Genomic DNA, 19,726 nt, shown 5'->3' with positions numbered 1-19,726 from the left:
TGTAAAACTTTTACGATACTACCCGGTAGAAAGTCATGCCTATACATATAAGTAGAAAATACTGCTATATCTTGGAAGTAGAAAATACTATTATATAAGTAGAAAACAAATGTCACAATTATCTTAGCCTAATCCTGATATCATAAAGTAGAGAACATGTTTTACTGTAAACCAACAATATTGTATGAACATACCATCTGGATATAAATTTAGTGGACAATACCACCAGTCCACCTGGATATACATTTCGGGAATCGGCCTCTTTCTCAAATACATCAAGGATCACAACTTTCTTTTTATAGTCTGTCATTTAGAAGGTGCTCGTAAAAAAATCGAAATATATATAGACTTGTTTTTTTTCAATTTTTTAAAAAGGTTTTTGGCCATACAAAATAAAATTTTCCAAAAAAAAAATTATTTTGAATTAAATTAACAAATTTGAAGAAAAAAAATCCCAATTTTATTGAGTTAATACTCAATTTGACCATTGAAATTTGAGGTGGATTCAAATTGATCATAAAATTAGATGTGTTTTTACTTTTATTTGTATGAAATGACATTATTTCGTCGAAAATTGAACACCACGACGTTTGTTTCATCTACTGTGACAAGTTAATATGTCAACTCCGCAAGTTATTAGCTGAGATGAGCTATTATAAATTTAAAAATTTAATTTGAGTCAATTACGATTTTATAGATCAATTTAAATCCAAATTCAATTTTCAAAAGATAAATTGAGTAACTCCTATTTTATCATACCAAAGATAAAAGACCCATTGGCTTTGGGTTAGGAGGCTCAGTTTAAATTAATTCAGAAAGAAAAGTATCTTATCAAATCTGATATTTCATTCAATCTGGCTATGGCAGTATGGCTAGAATCAATGGTCGAATAATCTAGCTCGGCCGGATTGATTGCTTTAGCCATCCTTACAGGGAGGCAAATAAATGTGTTGACTCCATGTCCAAAAAAAATATGCTGATTGGCTGGCTAGTTTTACCATAAGCCAAGATATTGTATCATAATTATTAAAATCGGATCGAATAGATCTGGTTCGATTTAACACTGGAATCATTTTTACGTTTGAATAGTCACAAATCGGTCAAACTTATGGAAAAGCGGCCTATTTGATATGAATCACACGCCAAAAACTAGACCAATCCACACTGAGCTGGCAAGCGGCAACTCACGCGATGTGCAAGAACACAACCCCTTTGAGCAGCATGGCTTTGAAAATCGGCCTGGAATGGCCGGTTGGACCAGTTCGATCATGAACCAGCAATATAAATAATTTGGTTTTCTGTTCAAAACCGTTCGTTTTAAAACCGAATATAAACTACTGAATCGGACTGAAAATCGGCCGGTTTCTCCAATATAATACTGAATGTTTTAGGAAAAAAATGTGAGAATTTTGTCTCTATTTAGATGCTAACTTTCACATGGTTTCCTCCCTGAGTGTTTCTCATAATTAAGAAGACTAAAAGGTAACATTTCACTATCCCTCTGAACTTTCAAAATCACCCGACCAAAGCCCTAGGTTCTCCCTGCAACGGTTCTGCCGCAGTGCCGCCGCCGTCCGTGCTGTCGGCGCCTCCACGTCTTCTCTTGTAGCCCAGGCCCTCTCTTGTAGCTCGGCGTCCTCCTTCCCCTTGTCCCCGTCCTCCCTGGCTTCTCTGTTCGAGGCTTGGAGCAGGTCGCCGCCGTTCGCCGGTCGCCGTCGTCTCGCTGGTCGCCGTCCGTGTCTCCGTCGAAGGTTAGCACTGCTTTCACTTCTCGGTTCTTCTCTTCCTTTTATGCTCTGTTTGCTGATTTTTGAATGTGAAATTGTGAATGGATTAATGGAAATCAAATAATTGATTTTGTGCTGCTGCTCTTTTTTTAATTCCTGAAATTTTTGTTGAAATTTTCTTGCTGCTGCTAAAAATGGATTAGGGATTACTTGTTGCTGTTTTGTAATTAGGGATTATGCTCTATTAGCTTTATTGATTTCAGGTTTAGTGTGATTAGGGATTCCTTGTTGCTGTTTTGTAATATTTGTTGCTGAATGCTAAAATGGAAATCAAATCAAATGCTGTTTGTTGCTGAATGATAATTTTTGTTGCTGAGCTGAATGCTGTTGGTAGTATTAATTTTGTGCTGCTATTAATATTCTGGCTGTGCTGCTGCTGTTTTTAATTTTGTGAATGATATATTAATTTCAGTTACAAATGATAGTATTAATCAAGAAGCAATTATCTGATTATCTGATTAATTATCTGAATGTTTTTATTGATTGATTATCTGATTAATGATTATTAATTAGCTTTGGCTGTTCTCTCTGTTGTTTTGTGTTTTGTGATCTTTCTGGGTAGTGATGTGCTGGTTTGTGTTTTACTATTTTGTGACTTAATCATGCATGGATTGTGGCTATCTTAATAATTAATTGAACTCCAATTATTTAGTTCAAAACATTCCCAACCTTGCTGTCCTTGAATGCTGGAAATAGACTGCTTCTTCCTGGGTTGCGGAAATTGGAGCTTTTATTCTAGCACAGTAGCATTAATAAATCTGGCCTTTGAATTATTAGGAATCAGCTTATACTAGTGCTAGGAAATATGAATTATGTTCTATAAGCACCCTTTTTGTTTGGGTCTTAAGACTGACTTGTGTGTGACATTAAGCTTCACAAATTATGCTGCATTATGACTGGCTTAATTCTCAGATTAATTTATTTGTCTTAGTTTAAGGTGGATATATGAGTTTTTAAATATGGTGATATGATGTAAAAGTTTTATTTTTGATATACTATCATATTTTCCCACATACAAGTCCTGAACTATACTTTTGTTGTACACTGCATCCTGCATAGGTTTTTGTTGCATTGAATGGTGCATTTCAATATTTCATACACTTTTGGAGTACTTCGCAAACATGTATAATACAGCAGTTGTTGGTCAATTAGATTTGGACTTGAAACTCAGTATATTTTGTATACTAGCTGGGCTATTTAATCTTAGTCTTAATTAAAATATAAGGTTAAGGATTTTACAACTTTTGTATTTCTAATTTTACATGTTAAAAACTGATTGTACTCAGAAGCTAGTTAAAAGCATATTTTTTAAAGCTTTGGACTAAAACTGTACGCAAATACATGAAAAGTGGTTTATTTTACTGAAATTGTAGAGAGTTTGAAGAGAAAACAATTCATTTCTTGAATGATTGCTGCTTTTGTTATTTGAAACATCAAAGATATAACTACAAAATGGTTTTTCCGGTTGAACCAGGAAATCAGTGAACCAATGATGAAAGCGATTGACCTGTCTGGTTCTCAAAACCTTGTTGAGCAGTCAATCGATTTTACGGAATTTTTCACGTAAAATTTCGATTTTTTCTGCCTTGTCCTTGAGTGAGTGCTCCCCGTTCGTGTTTTCCTTGGCGTGCACGTGTTATGCTTGTCACAAGCCTTGTAAAGGCTTTTCTCTTCCCCTTTAGATTCGATGTGAAGTATTGAAGCATTATGAAACTAAATGAAGGAATAACTTTGTGATGTTAAATTGCAAAATATGAAAACGATGGGTTATACCCTCTTAGCTTTGCTACTAGACCATGCTATTTCTTGGAATTTACTATGTTAATTAATGTATATATTTACATAACATATTCAAGTAAATTATTTTTTTATTTATTTAATTTAATTTTAATTTTATACTCACTCTTCTTTAGATTAACTATATTTTTAATTATACACTTGTTAAAATAAATACTAAATTTTATTAAATATTTAAAAATAAAAAAAAATTATTAATCATAACATGTTTTTTATTGAAATAAAAATAATAGTTAATTAACAAAAAGATAAAAAACATATTATAAAAAAATAAAATAAAATTTTATATAATTATTTAATTAAATTAGATCTATAGATTCAATCAGTGATTCAACAATTGAATTAATAACCCAATGATCTAATATTTTGAGCGGATCAATCATGGATTTGGATATTAATATACATTACTGGAATTCGCCTCCTCTCTTTTTTTAGTCAAACCCGCCTCTCTCTTAAGCAGTAAGTTTTTGATGATGTAATTGGGGCTTATTGGCCTCGCAGTGGTTTTTTTTTGCTAAACCATATGTAATTTGCCAAACTCATAGTAAATTACAAAGTCTAGCTTGCTCTCTGAGTCTCAATATCTCACATCGGCTTCACTCTCCACCGTCGCCGTGCTCGTCACTGTCGTCGTGTCCGCATTCCTGCAGGTAGGCCATGGATCCAAAGTTCGGTTTTGTTAATTTATGTCCTCAATTCGTTGCCAGTCCCTATTTTAGTGCTTTTTGATTAGTATAGGTGACCTTGCTCTCCTATTTGCTCTCACTTCTTGCCAAAGTACCCAATATCGAACACTTATTTTTTCGCTTCTTGTATCGATTTATGTTTTGTTTACTCGCTATTTGTTTTGGATGCAATTGTTGTAATTGGCAACTGTTTTAATGCTGAAATTGCTGCAATAGTTTGTTCATGAATGTTCCATTTTTAACTGCAATTTATTTGTTTTTCAGAAATTCTATTATTTGTGTTTTTTATATGAATGAGTTAATAAAATTCTGATTTCCATAAAAATTGTGTATTTATATATCAGCTATCAGTTTTTTTTTTTTTTTTTAAGATTATAAAAAACTGTTAGTGTTCCTTCTTGATTGTCAACTGAATCTCATAACTCTTCTGAAATTGGTGTCCATCATTATTTCATTAGCTTGAAAATATGTTTTTTATTTGCAACTCGCAGGAGTTTCTTTCTTGGAATATGGATCCTACCATGAAACAATTCCAACAAAAATTAACAGAAGTGGAACTGGAAGCCGAGCTTCTTCTTTTGGCCCGGCATCAGGTAACAACTTCATTGAGGAATCTCAATCATCAATTCATTACCATACCCTCATCAGACCCTTTAAATGGCTTTTCTGTGGAATTAAGTCGGTACTTAACTGTCTGTCCTATTTGGGTAAAAAATGCAGATGGTTGAGAATGATAAATTGAGAAATGGGAATAGAGAAGCACTGACTGCATTAAGGAAGAGGGCTCGGACAACCAAGACTAGTGTTCCGACTCCTTTTGAATCGATGATGAAGGGAGTCGAAGGGTCGAGGTCAAGACCCTTGGTGCAAGAAGTGTGTAACACCTGTGGTAACCATGATTCATTCGAGAAGACGTGGATGATGTTTCCAGGAACTGATATGTTTGCCAGCATCCCATTCCATGCTGCCCACACTATCTTGGAAACAGGTTAATTGGTCATTCCATCCCACCCTACCCTCTAAAGAAGTAAAATATAGGGACAATGAATCAAAATACCATAAATGCATGCCTCTGTTAGTAGTGCCACAAAATAAAAACCCTTTCCATTTTTCTTTTCTCCCAATGTGCTTGTGCAAAAGTCTTGCTTAGTTATCATTTGTATGTCGTGGTTATTTGACAGTAAAGTTCGGTAACAAATCTTAGATTGATTGCAATTTAGGAAAATAAATATTTATGACAGATGATTGGTTTCCTTGTTATATGCTTTAATATATTAATGCTGGATGGAAATACAAGCCATATTTCATGCATTTGTTTGGAGTCTAGACTGAATTATCAATTTGATATTTGAATTATCAAGCATGTGTCTTTGTTGTATTTATCTGTTTGTTTTAGTTGCATGCGAAAATTCATCTTTATTGAAATTACCTATGTTACAGTCTAATGGTTTAAATTCATTATGGCAACAATTTTTTCATGTTATTGCAAATCCTGCAATGCTGAAGACAAATGTAACTGTACCCTTTTTACCTGAAACTAGTTTGGAATTTTTGACATACGTTCCTTGTTTTTTCATCTTGGCACGCATAATCCTACACATGATTAGAACATATTAAAGATTTATGGCCCTTACGCATCAACTTGTAATTCTGAATTTCTGATGAGACTGATTATATCTATTCCTGTTCATTAATGATCACTGTTATTCCTGAGTTCAGAATTTAAACCGTATCTATGACTCAGTTCCCTCAAGCATAGAACTGATATATATTAACTGTAAATTGGTGTATCCCTCATATTGAGCTTGTAATTACAGATCAACCTCGACTTGACTTTGAGGCAAAGAAGCTACAGAGCATAGTGAAGGAAAAATCATTACTTATTTCAGAGACAGGTGCCCTTGCTGATAAGATAGGACCAGGCGTGGTTAGATCTCTTGTAACCTTAAACGACAAGTCAAAGTAAAGATGCCTGAGCTTACGACTGTGTGGCGACCAAGTTTTTCTTATATCAATTAGTTACAAAATGGCTATGTGTTCTAGAAGAAATCTTCTTAGGGTATCTGGGTAGCTTATCTAATCTTATCTCTTGTAATTATAAACCAAATGCTTATTTTAAATCCTCAAGTTTACCTCTTGGTTGCTTCATTCAATGTAATGGAGATTTTGCCACAGATTTCTGGTATTTAAAACCTGGGTTGTCAAAGGTTCCCGTAATTAAATGGATATTAGTGAAGTTCTAGTCAAAGATTCAATGGATTAATATTGATTTTTGGTTGAAATTGAATGGCAGTGTAATTAAAGGTTTTGCAATTTAATTAGTTTTTCTTTCTGGGATTCTTCTAAGGGTATTCTTTTTGAAGGCGCAGTGTACTTATGTCATTACTCAGTGAATAGATAAACTCTGTATGATTGTTGATTAATAACTACAAATCTGTAGTTACTAAATTCCCCATAATTGTCAGTGATACGACAGAGAATAATATAAGCTATTAATTATTTATATATCACCATAGTCCATAATTGTCAGTAATTATTATTATTATTATAACTATATATTGCGTTAATTAATTATAATATGTATGTTGTTAACCTGGCTGGATAATTGCTATTTCTTGGTGTCTACTTCTGATTTCTGAATGAGAACGAGATGAAAGTAAAAGAATAACATTTTGTTGAGAATCATCAAATTTTAGAATAAGGTTAAAGTGAGTTCCCAAATGTGAAAATAAGGGGTTACATATTATGCTTAAGATGTATCCCAAATATATATTTTACAGGCCATGCACTTCATTTTCTTTAGGAATATTTTGAACTTTTTTATCAATTACAAATAAATTTATAAACGTGATTACTTTCATATGACATGATCATGTCCTTATAGTTGAAGAGCAGCATAACCTTAATCGCCAGCATTGTTTGTTTCTCAAAGCAAAGAGGTATCTTGGAAAACCTTCAACATTTCCATGAAGAACCTTAAGCAAAAACAAATTACTTATGTATTAGGAACCATACAACAAAATTATAAACATGAATTTGAATATGATTACCCGTATGTTGTAAACATGGATTAATACTTACAAATATGATGATTAGCAACCAAGTTGTTTTCCAGCATTTGCATACCATTCTGGGATCAAAATATCATCTTGACCAATGGCTCTTCGTCGTTGATCATCTGGAACTGCGGCATCACACAATCTTTTTGCCTCGCTATGCTACATATTATCAAGTCAATATACAAATGAATAAGAAAATTTTGACAAAAACAAACTGCTATTAATAGGTGTTAGAATCCATTTTACATTGACTGAAGCATGATATTTTCCCAAAGCAATCTCCTGCAAGATCTGGGCTGCCACCTGTATTTTTAAAATGTTTATTTGAAAAATAAAAATAAAAATCAAACTTTTGAAATACACAAGCACTTACATGTCAGAATCAGTATGGAAAAAAAGAACAAACCTAAAATCATGTTCATAAGAAGAAAAATGAATGCAAGGTAGTGTGATTAATAGACAATTAAATCCGGTTAAAGATTAAGCTCTTAAGCGTTCTCCAAGGCAAACTAAAACTAGAGGAAGAGAACTCATCCCAAAAGGTAAAATTACTACTAGTCGCAGATTCAATGGTAAGGTAAACAAACCTTGTTCTTGGTCCACCAATGATAAAATAAAGATATTTTTAAAAAAAATATTTCAAGCTTTCAAAGATTGCCCTTTCTAAAAACCTATTTGCTATGGCATATTAATCACATGGAATTCACATTCAAAATATTTGGAGATACAAAATTTGATACAGACAAATCCAAAAGCTAATTTTAATTTATATTTATATTTTATTGACATCCCCTGTCTACTATAATACTATATAGACTAGGGGACACTCTTGCACGAGTTACAAGAAAATCAACCATTAAACAAATAAAGCTCAAAGTCAAATATGACATTACATGACGATATTTACTTGTGCAGAAATAGGAGTCAATACATTCAAGAATTAAAGGGTACCTCCCCACCATTGATGCTTTCTTCATAGCATGGCTTCAAACTCATTGCCCGTTCAAGATAAGGTTTCCAATGACCAGAGAGTAAATCATTCCTACTCATTTCAATGCCACCTTGATAATGCTAAGGGAGAAAATAAAAGACAATTAAAAAGAGATCAAGAAAACACTGAGAATGAAATTTGAGAGAGATAGAGAGAGTGAGCACTTCGAGCATTTTTCTTAGAAAAGGTTCTTCATTGAAATATTCTCTATGTACAAAGACAAAAGGACACTTGTATGCCAGGGCTTCACTCACACTGCCATATCCAAGTTTTCCTAAAAAATTCAAAGGTGCTATTAGCATATTATTTTTTTGTCCAGCTCCAAACCAAGGGAAATTTCATACTAACCGATCATGCAGTCAGATGCTGCAATAATATCAGGTGTATAAACATTTTTGGGAAGTTTTTTGAAGTTTGCAGGAAGGTCTTGAGTGTCAGAAGCACCACAAACCTGGATCGTAAAAGCAACACAACCAATTAAGAATTGTATACTAATCGAGGAACAATTTTAATCAAACATATATAAAGAAGAATCATTGATGAGTACCAGGCACAACCAACCAGAAGGCAAAAACTCCTCCTTCAGTTTCAATTCTGATGGCTGGAGACAAGGATAGACAGTATATAGTCAGGAAGAATTCAGAATGTCCGATGACGGTAGTGGCTCTGCTTATACTGAGGCCAATGGTCCAAATACAGGAAACACTTAAAAATATAAGGTCATGATGAAGTAACAAACAATTAGCAAGAAAACTGTAAACTGTGTTCATAATTCAAATCAGTATTTAATTGAAGGTTCAGATGAAGTGAATTGGAGGCTTGAACACTTACAGAAACAAATTGCTTCAAAGTAAACTATTTTATAACCAGATAAATATATATATATAATTCTAGTACCTAAAAATGGAATTTAAGGAATAACCTGGCCACCAAAGTTGAGAATGACTAGTTTCACATTGTCTGCTATCCCTAGTTCTTCCCTCACCTTTTCAACAACGAAAATTACATGCTCATAGATTAGGAACGAAACCATCGTATGGAAAATCTCCGCAAAGGTTCATGTTGTACTGTTGCAGTACCTCTTCTGTGGATTTATACAGCCTCCTCACAACTAGAGGCACATCAATAACATTGCGAAAAGCGGGCACTGCAAATATGCAACAAATACTGTTAAAAAGACAAGATTTAGACAGCTATTTAAATAATTTTACGAAATTGTTGTGAAATTTTATAAGAACTAACATACTTGGGCAATATCCTGGAAGGCGGATAAGGAAATTGCAATTAGAATAGTCTTCAGCTATCTGCATCGATAAATATGCAACTGCATCTTTTATCTTTGTTAAAAAATAATAAAAGTTGAAAGGATTTTACTTGGCTGGACTTTTATCTTTTTCTGTGGGGCTTCATAAAGTCATTTAGTATGCACCATAAATATCGGATCAGATGCAGAAACTATATGCATATATTAAATCCCAAACTAGCATCAAATTTTTTAAGATACACAATCAGAAACCTAAAATTTCTCTCAAACGGCAGCACAGAAAGATAACTTTCTATATAGAATATTGCTGATACCTGCAAAACTATCGAACGAGAATCAGGTCCAGCAGCCATGACATAATCCAGATAGATGATGTCCCAACTGAAATCACAACGATATCGAATGAGCAATAATTATTGATGCAGCTTATGAAAAATAAGCAATCCGATTTATCTCAACTCTCAAGTGCTGAAATGAAGTAGTTTCTAATTGCATCATTTACGATTAAATTTTTTATTACTAGTAAAGACTATTTAATTTAGGAAGTGAATTAGAAAGTGAACAAGCAACTTAGTGATGCGATGGAGTCAAAAGGAATTTATACCAATCAGGTTTTCGAAAGAATACACGATGAAGAGAGATCTTAATACTAAGATGAAAGGACATAGACATTTTGAGACAATAATTTTATTTCCTACATTTTCTTTTAGTGTGGCACCAGTCACAAAAGGGGAGGAAGATTACCTGAAATTGGCCACACAAACAGAGGGTATACCAACATCAGCTGCAACACGACATACAGTGGAGACGACATCAGATACCTGCATTTTCATATCAGCTTTAGAAGGGTCCACCAGATACAGTGTATTCTCTTCATACAAAAATGGCTGGCATGAGAATAATTTATTTACCACTAAGTCAGCATTGATGAATTTCAGCCACTCTGCTTCTTTCGCCAAGATACTAGCACGGGGCTTCACTGTTTCCTCAGTATACTAATATAACCAGATACAAAGAAGAACAATTTAAAGTTCAAGCATTGACCATCTTTACTATAACTAATCAACTAACTGAACTAAGAAGTTATGTTTCTTTACCCTCTCCAAAGTGGCAAGGGGATCGACTGTCAAAGCATCTGATTGAACAGCTCCACACTCCAAAACCACCTTGAAAAAAATGGATAAATGTATCTTTAATTTGTAAGAATTATGTGCTTTTGAATAAGATGAATGTCCAGATCCGAGAATACAACTCTAGAAAATGATAAATCTCCTTCAACGCACAACAAATTAAAATAGCATGGACTAACTATAGTAATTCTTTTACTCCTTTTACTGAATGAATAATGATTGATGTACTCATTTTGCATCAAATACTAAGCCAGTTCACAAAACCGTTACCATGATTTGAAGTCAGACAACATCCAATCCAATGGTGGTGAAGGTGTGTGTCAACCCAATGTTTAATTCAAGGTGAGTACAATTATCATTACACGTAGTAAAGCATGTGCTTTTTTTTTCTGTTCACAAAAATAAACACCTATACAGGCTATGATCCTAGCATTCATTTCATTCCATAACAAACATATCCATATATACAGTCCAACTAATCTAGGTCATGAACAACCCCATTTTGAAGTGGATCCAACTATCAAACTAAGTCTGAATCAAGCTAAAACGAATTAAACTCACCTTGCGAAAGAATAAGCGAGGAGAATGCACTTCGTTGGTGAAAACAAATTCAGGAGCAGCAGTGACCACATGAACATCATGACCAGCAAGGATTAGATGCCTCACCACCTACATATATACATGCAATTGAAATTGAAATTGAAATTACAATTCAAACTTAAGTGCAATGCAATATCCAAATAATGAATCATGAATGACAATGAGAAATGAGAGGTTACCTCCGCAACACGAGTTGCGTGGCCAAATCCATGACCAGTGACATAGTAAGCAAACACCATTTTCTGTGTGGAAGAAACAGCAGCAGCACCATCGCCATCATACTCTTCCTGGTGCTTCATCCCCATTTTAATCGCTACCATATTATGAATAATTGCAATGTTATATGCACTATAAATAATAATAATGAAAAATAGTACTGAAAATGAACAATGTAGTAAGGATCTAATGTTTTGATTCATTGATTAAGAATTCATAGGTATTATAACCAATAAACCCTAGAATTATATTGTAAGTGACCAGATCAAGATGCAACATTGTCATTGGCCATTAGCAATTACCAAAAGGGAATAAGCTTTCATACGAGTTATCAAATATGAATCAACTTACGAGTATCGGGAGAAGTTCATTTATTTATTTATTTATTTTCAACAAAAATAGGTATAAACATCTTGGGTCTTGGAATTCAATAAAAAATTCGGAGTAAATGCGATTTTACTTATTCCGTGTTAAAAAATTGAATATTAACTATTAAGACTTAAGTGAAGAAATTAATACTATTTGTCAAATACGATCAATATTTTAATATCTTATTATCTAGTAATTACAATTTTAAATTTTACAATAAAAAACTTTTATTTTATATGTAGTAAAATTAAGAATAAACATCTAACCCGATTTTTATCTATTTTTATGAATAATATGACGATTTTGATTCAAAAAGGAAAAATTTTTACTCTCAACCTTTTCATTTACAATTATTTTGTGGGAGTTTTATTTATATATTTTGTAGAAGTTCTAAACTCCAAAGTTCTTTTTAACAATATAATCAACTATGACCGCTGTTACCACCATCTTTTTTATTGTCATCATTATCATTTTTTCTTCTATATTTTTATTGTGTAATCATACTTTATTATCATCGTTATCTTTTCAGTTGCTATTATCACCCATACCAATATCCTCAATATTAATATTTTTTTTCTTATTCAATGCTATTTTTTTTAAAAGATTTTTGTACAATTATTTTTTTTTGCTTGTGACATTATTTTCATCAATGATCTTTCTTCACTTAACTGCCGTTGACGAAAAAATTTTTTAAAGACAAACTTATTAATAGTTTGTGGGAGTTTAAAATCCCCACATTACAAATAAAATCCCTATAAAATTAATTTTCATTACTATTTAACAAATTTTTTAACAAAAGAATTTTATTGTCCCAAAATGTAAAAGTTGAGAATCGAAGTGTTCCTTTTTTTTCTAGGAATTTCCTTGTCCTTTGTGAAAATGAACCAGAGTCGGATTAAAATTTTTTATTTAAATTAAATAATTATATAATTTATCGATATACATAAACTGTAGAATAATTACTTAAATAAATAATGTACCACATCTCAGATAATATAAGGCAAATACGTATATGAACGTATCTCGGATATTGCGATTCTGAAGTATAATGTGTGAAAAATCTGATGTATTCAGAATACATATACAGAAGGAGAAACGAGTACTAAACTCCTGAGATGCGTTCAAAAATTGATGCGAGTTACAGCACCAAAATACGATCAAAACAGAAATTAGAGTGATTTTAGATAAGTATATCCAATATATTTATTTAATTTAACTAATATATTATTGATTATTCTACGTTTAACTATTAAAATTATTTCTAAAAATATTAACACACCAATCTTAAAATGTATATTTTTGTCTTTTTATTATTAAATTCAAATTTTATTTATAATACAAGTAAACAAAATTAATTCAAAACAATTATTTTAGTCTTTCTGAAATTAATTTTTAAAGGGTATTTTAGTCTTAAAATTAACTAAAAAGGTTAGTTTAAATAATTCTAAAATTAAAATTTTAATTTATACTATAATTAAATAAAATTAATCTTAAAAAGTATTTTATTCCTTTAAAAATTAAGAAAAAGAGTATTTTTGTATTTTATAAAAAATTAAATATTTTTGTGGAAAAACTAAAAATATATTTTTTTTATATAATTAGTCCAAAGAATATCTTAATGACAAAGATATTTGAGTATATATTATTATATAATATAAGTTTTTAAAAAAAAAAAAGAATGTTGATAAAATTAATATGATCTATAAATCGTCTTCTTATTCGTTCATATTTTCGTAATACTAATAGTATTAACTAGTGAGAATAAATACTATTTTTAAAAGAAGAGAGTCAAAAAAATGTGAAATATTTGTTTGCTTCACTATTTTATTAAAAAATATAATGCAATAATATAGGAATTTTTTATTTAAGGAGAGAGTTAGACTATATCTCGAATCCTGTGATCTTAATTTTTATTTTGACTCTATTTTAGGTACGGTGACTTGCATCAGCTTCTGAAACACATTTCGGATATTTAGTATCGATTTTTCTGTCTACAAACATATCTTAAGTGTATTCTAAATATGTCAAAATTTTCATGCGTCATATCACAGTCTCAGTACTTAAAATACACCTATATTCATATTTATCTTACAATATCCAAAATGTGGTACATTATTTATTTAAATAATTATTTTACAATTTATGTATATTGATAAATTATATAATTATTTAATTTAAATTAAAAAACCCCGAATTGAATGTTTACTCGTAAAAATTGTTAAATTAGTCCTTTAAATTGCATTCATACTTCAATTTAATTTCCTAAAATTTTAATTTACCGTTCTTAACTTAGCATGTTTAGTCCTGATTTTATTTTTGACACAAAACGATTAACAGTAAAAATATTAACCGTTATCCTAATAACTTTTTTAATTATTATATGAAATGACAACTAAAATTATTTTTTATCGTAGTTTACTTTCTAAAAGAATTTAAAATTTTAATTTTACTTAAAAATTTTAATTTAAAAAAATAAATTAAAATAAAAATTTTAATTGTCCCGTTAAATAATTAATAAAGAGTTAGGGATCATGTTAGCGAAAAAATATACGTCCATATAGGAAGAAAAAAAGAGAATCTATCTAATATATAAAGGTTAAGCAGTCCAGTAAATGAAGCACCACAGTATTCCCTCCAACGTTAAACTCTCTCCAGACCAACACGTGCACGGAACATACTGTAACCATGGCTTCCTCCACAATGACATGTGTCCAGACCAGTGTTACGATGTCTTTTTTGTAACACCCTACCATACAGAGTCTTATACTTAACTCATAATTCAGAGATGGTAAAGTATTACTACCTCTAAAATAAAAATTTAGTACGAATAGTATTGTAAAAAATGATTATAACTAGGAGCCTTTTTAAGACAAAATTCATAACTCGAAAGCGCAACAATTCGATCGATAACGTAACGAACAAGGATAAATCAACGCGAGATTATATATAAATACAAAAGAGTGTCAAAAACGGGAATATCAAAACTCAAAATCCAGTTGCGAAGATAACTGGTCCGAGCATAGCAATATATACATATAATAAAATAAGGAAACCCCAAAGGGACATAAAAACAGAGAACCTATTCTCCAAAATCTCCTATAAGAGGAGTCATCACAGTTTGTATTATTTAGTGGAGAAAGAAGTATTTAAGCAAGACATATAAACCAAAACAGAGTCCCGATAACAAAGGATCTTCGCTAATCCAAAAGTCTCCAGTATGCCTCAGCGAGAAACCTCACGTCCTGCATCTGAAAACCACAAAATCCGCATGGGTGAGAACCAGAGGTTCCCAGCATGGTAACAATTCCCACATATATAACATGTAATAATAGAGGAAAGCCGAAGGCAATCCTAGAACTTCCTCTAGATAAAATCAAAGCTTATAAACAAGCTAAACTTTAAATGGCAACTGACTAAAGATTCTTTGGTTTAACTAATACTTCCCTTTCCAATTCCTTCAGACCTCCCAACCACCAGCAGGAGTATAATATAGCAAACACAGTTATTTCAAACAAGAGATATACAAATAAGAACAGATAAGGCATTTAGACAATTAGCAAGTAATATGCAGTCAAATAAACAGTCTCAAACAAATCACATAGTATGCATATGATGAATGCCTGTCCCTAATGGCTGATGATATCATCTGTCGGTTATATAGCCAACGAGACAAGTCCTGGTAGCTAACCATTGGATTGTCCCTCTGTCGTGCATCTCTAACTCGAGTTATACTCAACATAATCGTGATCATAATCATGATCCATATCCAACACCCTCACTGGTGTATATTCACGGGGGCAAGCTCATCCGGGTCTTTCACAGTGCCCGGCCATCCTTACGACATAGGGTCAACAGAGTCTCAAGTCTCCACCTGGAGCACGTGGTGACTAGTCACTGCTTTCTCCCAGGGAAACTCGTGTCTCCGATGGTGGAAGTGCAACATTCACATTTCATTCAGCAACATATATGCATTTATACCTAGCCATAATCATGGCTCCACCGTAACACAGCAATAAACTCAGCCATCCGGCTCATGGTTCAATCCAGAATCAGCCAATTCATAAACAATTTAGCCCATCGGCTCATGGCACATACAGCACTTTCACCGCCATCCTCCGCATCTCATATAATTATCTTTGATCCTGATTGATCATCCATTTTTTCCTTGCTTCACTCGCAAGTTACCACATTCCCTAGCTCCTTTTCTCATTGCTAGGCATATCGTAATGATTTAAGACATAAGTGGTGAGATCGGAGGCTTAGAAGTATGAAATTTGGCTTTTAAGACTAAAAAATCAACTTTGAAAAGAAAACGAGGGCCACGCGTACACGTCTTTCACGCGCACGCGTGGATGGCCTTACAGTTCATCGATGCGTATGCATCATTCATCCGGACGCGTGGGTTGAAAAACATCCAAACGATGCGTACGCGCGGGTACATTTGTGCCCCAGGCACAAAATCGGCACAACTCTCGGAAAAATGGCTGGGCAACCATTTCGGTACATCGATGCGCACGTGTGGATGGTGCCATCTTAAAAAACGACGCATACGCGTCAAGGACGCCTACGCGTGGGTGGTCATTCTGCTAAAAATATTTCTAAGTTAAAAGCTGCAGAATTCACAAATTCAACCCCCAATCTTTCGACGGACATAACTTTCTCATTTTAAATCGATTTTTACCCGTTCTTCGAACGACATGGACATCCCGAATCCAATTTCATTTCTAAACGAATTTGGCACAAAACGGGGATCCGGAGTCCAAGTTATATCCCATCAAAGTATGCCTAAAAACCATGTTTTCATACAAAACCACAAAGTACCATTTTCAAAACAAGTCATTTTCAACTCTCTTCAAAATCAACCAAAACATGCCAATTTTATCCCTTTTCTTTGAAATCAATCAAAATATATCAAAATCAACATCAAGCCTCCTCAACTCACACATTAACATTTTACCACAATTCACAAAATATCATCCCACCATTTTAATACTTCTCAATCAAATGGCTAAGAGACAAACACATAAACATGTCATACATACTTTCTCATCCCAATTTCCAATAATACCATTTCCAATTAACCATCATTACACATAATCAATATCATGCTCACCATCAACATGGTGTCACCCACAATTCAACCTCAATTACTCATCAAGCATATATCACAACATGCATTTTTCTCATATATCACCCCATCAAAGTATCAATATTCATAATCACATATATGACCACATCATATATCTCATTTATTCAACAACATCAACAATTCAATGCCTATCTTAGGGTCTCTAACCTAAGTATTTCCCACCACATTACATATTAGATACGAGAAACCGAGACCATACCTTAGCCGATTTCTCAATCTCAACCGGAGCACTTCCAAACCACTTTTTCTCAAGCTCTCAAGGTCTCAACACCTCCAAGATCAGATTTTTGCATACAAAATCCTCTTCAAGCTTTTCAAAGTCTCAATCAAGCTCAAATATTCACATATACACAACCTAAGCCACAACCATCATACCCATACACAACATCTCAATACCCAAACATCATAGAACAACAAATTACACTAGGGTTGAGAATCTTACCACACCCAAGGTCCAAGGAGACAATATTAATCTTTTCCTTCAAGAGAGTTGGGTCCTATAAAATCAAAGAGCCCAAAATCTCAATATTTTGTCCATGAAACTCGAAAATAAGGGCTGGAACTTCGAAGAGCAAAATGTGGCTTACCTTAAGATTGATTGTATGGGTTTTGTAGAGCTCTCCGTGGTGAATGTGTGGCTGCAAACGGTGCAGTAATCGAAGCTCTAGATCAAAAGTTATGGTGATTTGAAGATCAAGTGAGGGTTAGAACCTTGGAGAGTGTTCTTCCCCCATTTCCTCTTATTTTCAGCGTGTGAGTGTGTCAAGTGAGGAGAGAGAGTGCTGAAAACTAGGGTTTTGGTTTAGTTTAGTTGGGCCAAGGGTCCACTTTGGGTCCGGTTGGCCCAGTTTGGCCCGTTCAGTCCAATCTTGGTCCGATTTCTATAAAATTGGTACCAAAATTCTCGTCTCAATCTCATCTATCATATTAACCCATAAAAATCACATTTTTGGCTTTTTAGAATAAATTCTCATTTATGGGTTAATTAGCCATTAATTAACCGGATTTTACATTTTTAAATGAGGTCTCCAAGTAGTGGTTCTATCAGGAATGGTTCTCTACAATACAACAGTTCTGTCAGCGACACAGCAATAGTGTTCCCTCCAAAAAAGGGCAACTTGGTGGGATTCTCGGTGAAACTCCTTCCAATATGAAGTGTTCAGTGATGCACTCTCCCTTCCTGCGCATATTGAAGGAAAGTTGCACCTCGAGATGCAACATAAAAGAAGAATTGAAGTGACATTGGGTTACAGATATTTGTGGAATATTGAGCGTGTGAGGGTGTTGCTAGCTTGAAGTTTGGCGTCGTCGGCAAGTGTTTCAAAATTAAACAAGTTTGAGCTCATTAGAGGATTTTCCCGCTCATTTCAAGGATAGGGATATGGAGAATTGTCTATATATAGCAGGACGGTCAATTTTATATACACAAGTAAGTTATAGCTCATTACCCTTTGTATCCTAATTTCTATTTACTCATAATCCTGTTGTTATTGTTTCGAAGGGAAATATGACTGGAACAATGGATCTTATTGCTGATATCAATGCTACCAAGCTTTCTTGGTCATTGGTTATGGGGGTGGTTTGATTGTATGAGTTTCCGAGCCAATAGAATGAGAACAAGATGTTCAGATTGGAGATGGTATTACAAGATGCGAAGGTATTTTACGAGCAATTCTAATGAGTTGGAAGTTGTATTTTTATGCATTGTCATTTTGTTTTGTTCCTGTTGTTTGAAAAATCTCTTGCAGGGTAATAGGATTCAAGCAACCATCTTTAAACCTACACTAGAAGTATTCAGACACCAAATAAAGGAGCATACTATTTACAGTATGCAGAATTTTATTGTTACAACTAACAATGATAAGGTTAGGACAACTCTACACAAGTACAAGCTCAGTTTTTATACAAAGACTGAGGTGATACTCCAACCAATTGAGATGTTCGCTTTTAATCCGTTTAAGTTTCGTCCTTTTACTGAGCTTGAGTCAAATGGTTCCAGTGATAAAAATCTATTATTTGGTAAGGTCAATCAATTTAGTCTTCATATTATGATTTTCATATTATGTAATATGATTTCAAGTAATATATTTTAACTGCAACATTATTCATTGTAGATTACATAGGTGAAATTGTGGGAAAGGAAGAGGCCAGGGGAATTATCACACGCACGGGTCACCAAAGCAAATGTATTGCTCTGCAGTTGGAGGACCTAGAGTAATAATGTTTAATATTTGAGTTAATTTCATTTTTTAATTCTGTTCCAAAATTTACCTTTTCATGCCAACATGGAAGAAGTATCAATACTCAAACTATGTGTGACATTGGTGTTCTCTCTTGGTGTCCCAGGAAGAATAAAATTAAGTTTACATTGTTTGGAGAGTTGGTTGACCAAGTGCTTCCACAACTTGAACGAGATGACGGAGAACCTTTCATATTGGTGGTCCAACTTTTTAAGACTAATGTCTACTTGAATTCAGTGAATATTCAAAGTGCCTACTATGTCTCCAAAATTTACTTCAATCCAAATCTGACGGAGGTAAATGAGTTAAAGCAAAGGTATAACTTACTTGCCAATACTGCCTGTTTAACTAACATTTGTACTTGTGTTTCTTATCTGGGAAAACTAAAAAAATTTGTTTATGGGAACATTTTATGTTGTGCATAGGTTGAATAAGGAT

At 33.2% G+C, this 19,726-nt stretch overlaps 2 protein-coding genes across 6 annotated transcripts; one reads left to right on the top strand and one right to left on the bottom strand.

Moving 5' to 3' along the window:
* Positions 1–1,420: 1,420 nt before the first annotated feature.
* Positions 1,421–6,780, top strand: LOC130955855 (uncharacterized). Of its 2 annotated transcripts, XM_057882839.1 has the most exons (5): positions 1,421–1,751; positions 4,130–4,234; positions 4,762–4,863; positions 4,991–5,258; positions 6,088–6,780. In XM_057882839.1, exons 3-5 carry the CDS (start codon positions 4,780–4,782, stop codon positions 6,234–6,236), a joined length of 501 nt encoding a protein of 166 aa, XP_057738822.1. In that variant the 5' UTR covers positions 1,421–1,751; positions 4,130–4,234; positions 4,762–4,779; the 3' UTR covers positions 6,237–6,780. The 2 variants fall into 2 exon arrangements, with proteins under 2 accessions (XP_057738822.1, XP_057738821.1); XM_057882838.1 differs by lacking the exon at positions 4,130–4,234 and having other exon boundaries at positions 1,423–1,751.
* Positions 6,781–6,993: 213 nt separating this feature from the next.
* On the bottom strand, positions 6,994–11,861 carry LOC130955853 (L-arabinokinase-like). Of its 4 annotated transcripts, XM_057882837.1 has the most exons (17): positions 11,833–11,861; positions 11,494–11,627; positions 11,276–11,383; positions 10,682–10,750; positions 10,496–10,579; positions 10,329–10,405; positions 9,899–9,965; positions 9,567–9,624; positions 9,400–9,467; positions 9,243–9,305; positions 8,868–8,921; positions 8,669–8,771; positions 8,485–8,594; positions 8,281–8,400; positions 7,576–7,632; positions 7,352–7,488; positions 6,994–7,245 (listed from the first exon to the last, which is right to left on the bottom strand). In XM_057882837.1, the coding sequence occupies exons 2-16, from the start codon at positions 11,617–11,619 to the stop codon at positions 7,363–7,365; spliced, it is 1,290 nt and encodes a 429-aa protein (XP_057738820.1). In that variant the 5' UTR covers positions 11,620–11,627; positions 11,833–11,861; the 3' UTR covers positions 6,994–7,245; positions 7,352–7,362. The 4 variants fall into 4 exon arrangements, 3 of the variants coding, with proteins under 3 accessions (XP_057738820.1, XP_057738818.1, XP_057738819.1); XR_009076921.1 differs by lacking the exon at positions 11,833–11,861 and having other exon boundaries at positions 8,289–8,400; positions 11,494–11,799; XM_057882835.1 differs by lacking the exon at positions 11,833–11,861 and having other exon boundaries at positions 11,494–11,799.
* Between the last annotated feature and the right edge of the window lie 7,865 nt (positions 11,862–19,726).

This window comes from Arachis stenosperma, chromosome 10 (genome assembly GCF_014773155.1).
Source record: "Arachis stenosperma cultivar V10309 chromosome 10, arast.V10309.gnm1.PFL2, whole genome shotgun sequence".
In the NCBI taxonomy this organism is placed as follows: domain Eukaryota; kingdom Viridiplantae; phylum Streptophyta; class Magnoliopsida; order Fabales; family Fabaceae; genus Arachis; species Arachis stenosperma.
Note: the sequence above shows the minus strand (reverse complement) of the source record. Positions and strands in the feature narration are given on the sequence as shown.

What these genes read in the sequence shown, in the direction of transcription:
- LOC130955855 (XM_057882839.1), top strand. Translation starts at nt 4,780, where the DNA reads ATGGATCCTACCATGAAACAATTCCAACAAAAATTAACAGAAGTGGAA. An exon ending in TTCTTTTGGCCCGGCATCAG is followed by an intron (nt 4,864 to 4,990) that starts GTAACAACTTCA and finishes TAAAAAATGCAG; the next exon opens with ATGGTTGAGAATGATAAATT. An exon ending in CCACACTATCTTGGAAACAG is followed by an intron (nt 5,259 to 6,087) that starts GTTAATTGGTCA and finishes TTGTAATTACAG; the next exon opens with ATCAACCTCGACTTGACTTT.
- LOC130955853 (XM_057882835.1), bottom strand. Translation starts at nt 11,733, where the DNA reads ATGAATCAAAACATTAGATCCTTACTACATTGTTCATTTTCAGTACTA. An exon ending in CTCGCTTATTCTTTCGCAAG is followed by an intron (nt 10,751 to 11,275) that starts GTGAGTTTAATT and finishes ATTTTTTTCAAG; the next exon opens with GTGGTTTTGGAGTGTGGAGC. An exon ending in CCTTCCAGGATATTGCCCAA is followed by an intron (nt 9,468 to 9,566) that starts GTATGTTAGTTC and finishes GCATATTTGCAG; the next exon opens with TGCCCGCTTTTCGCAATGTT.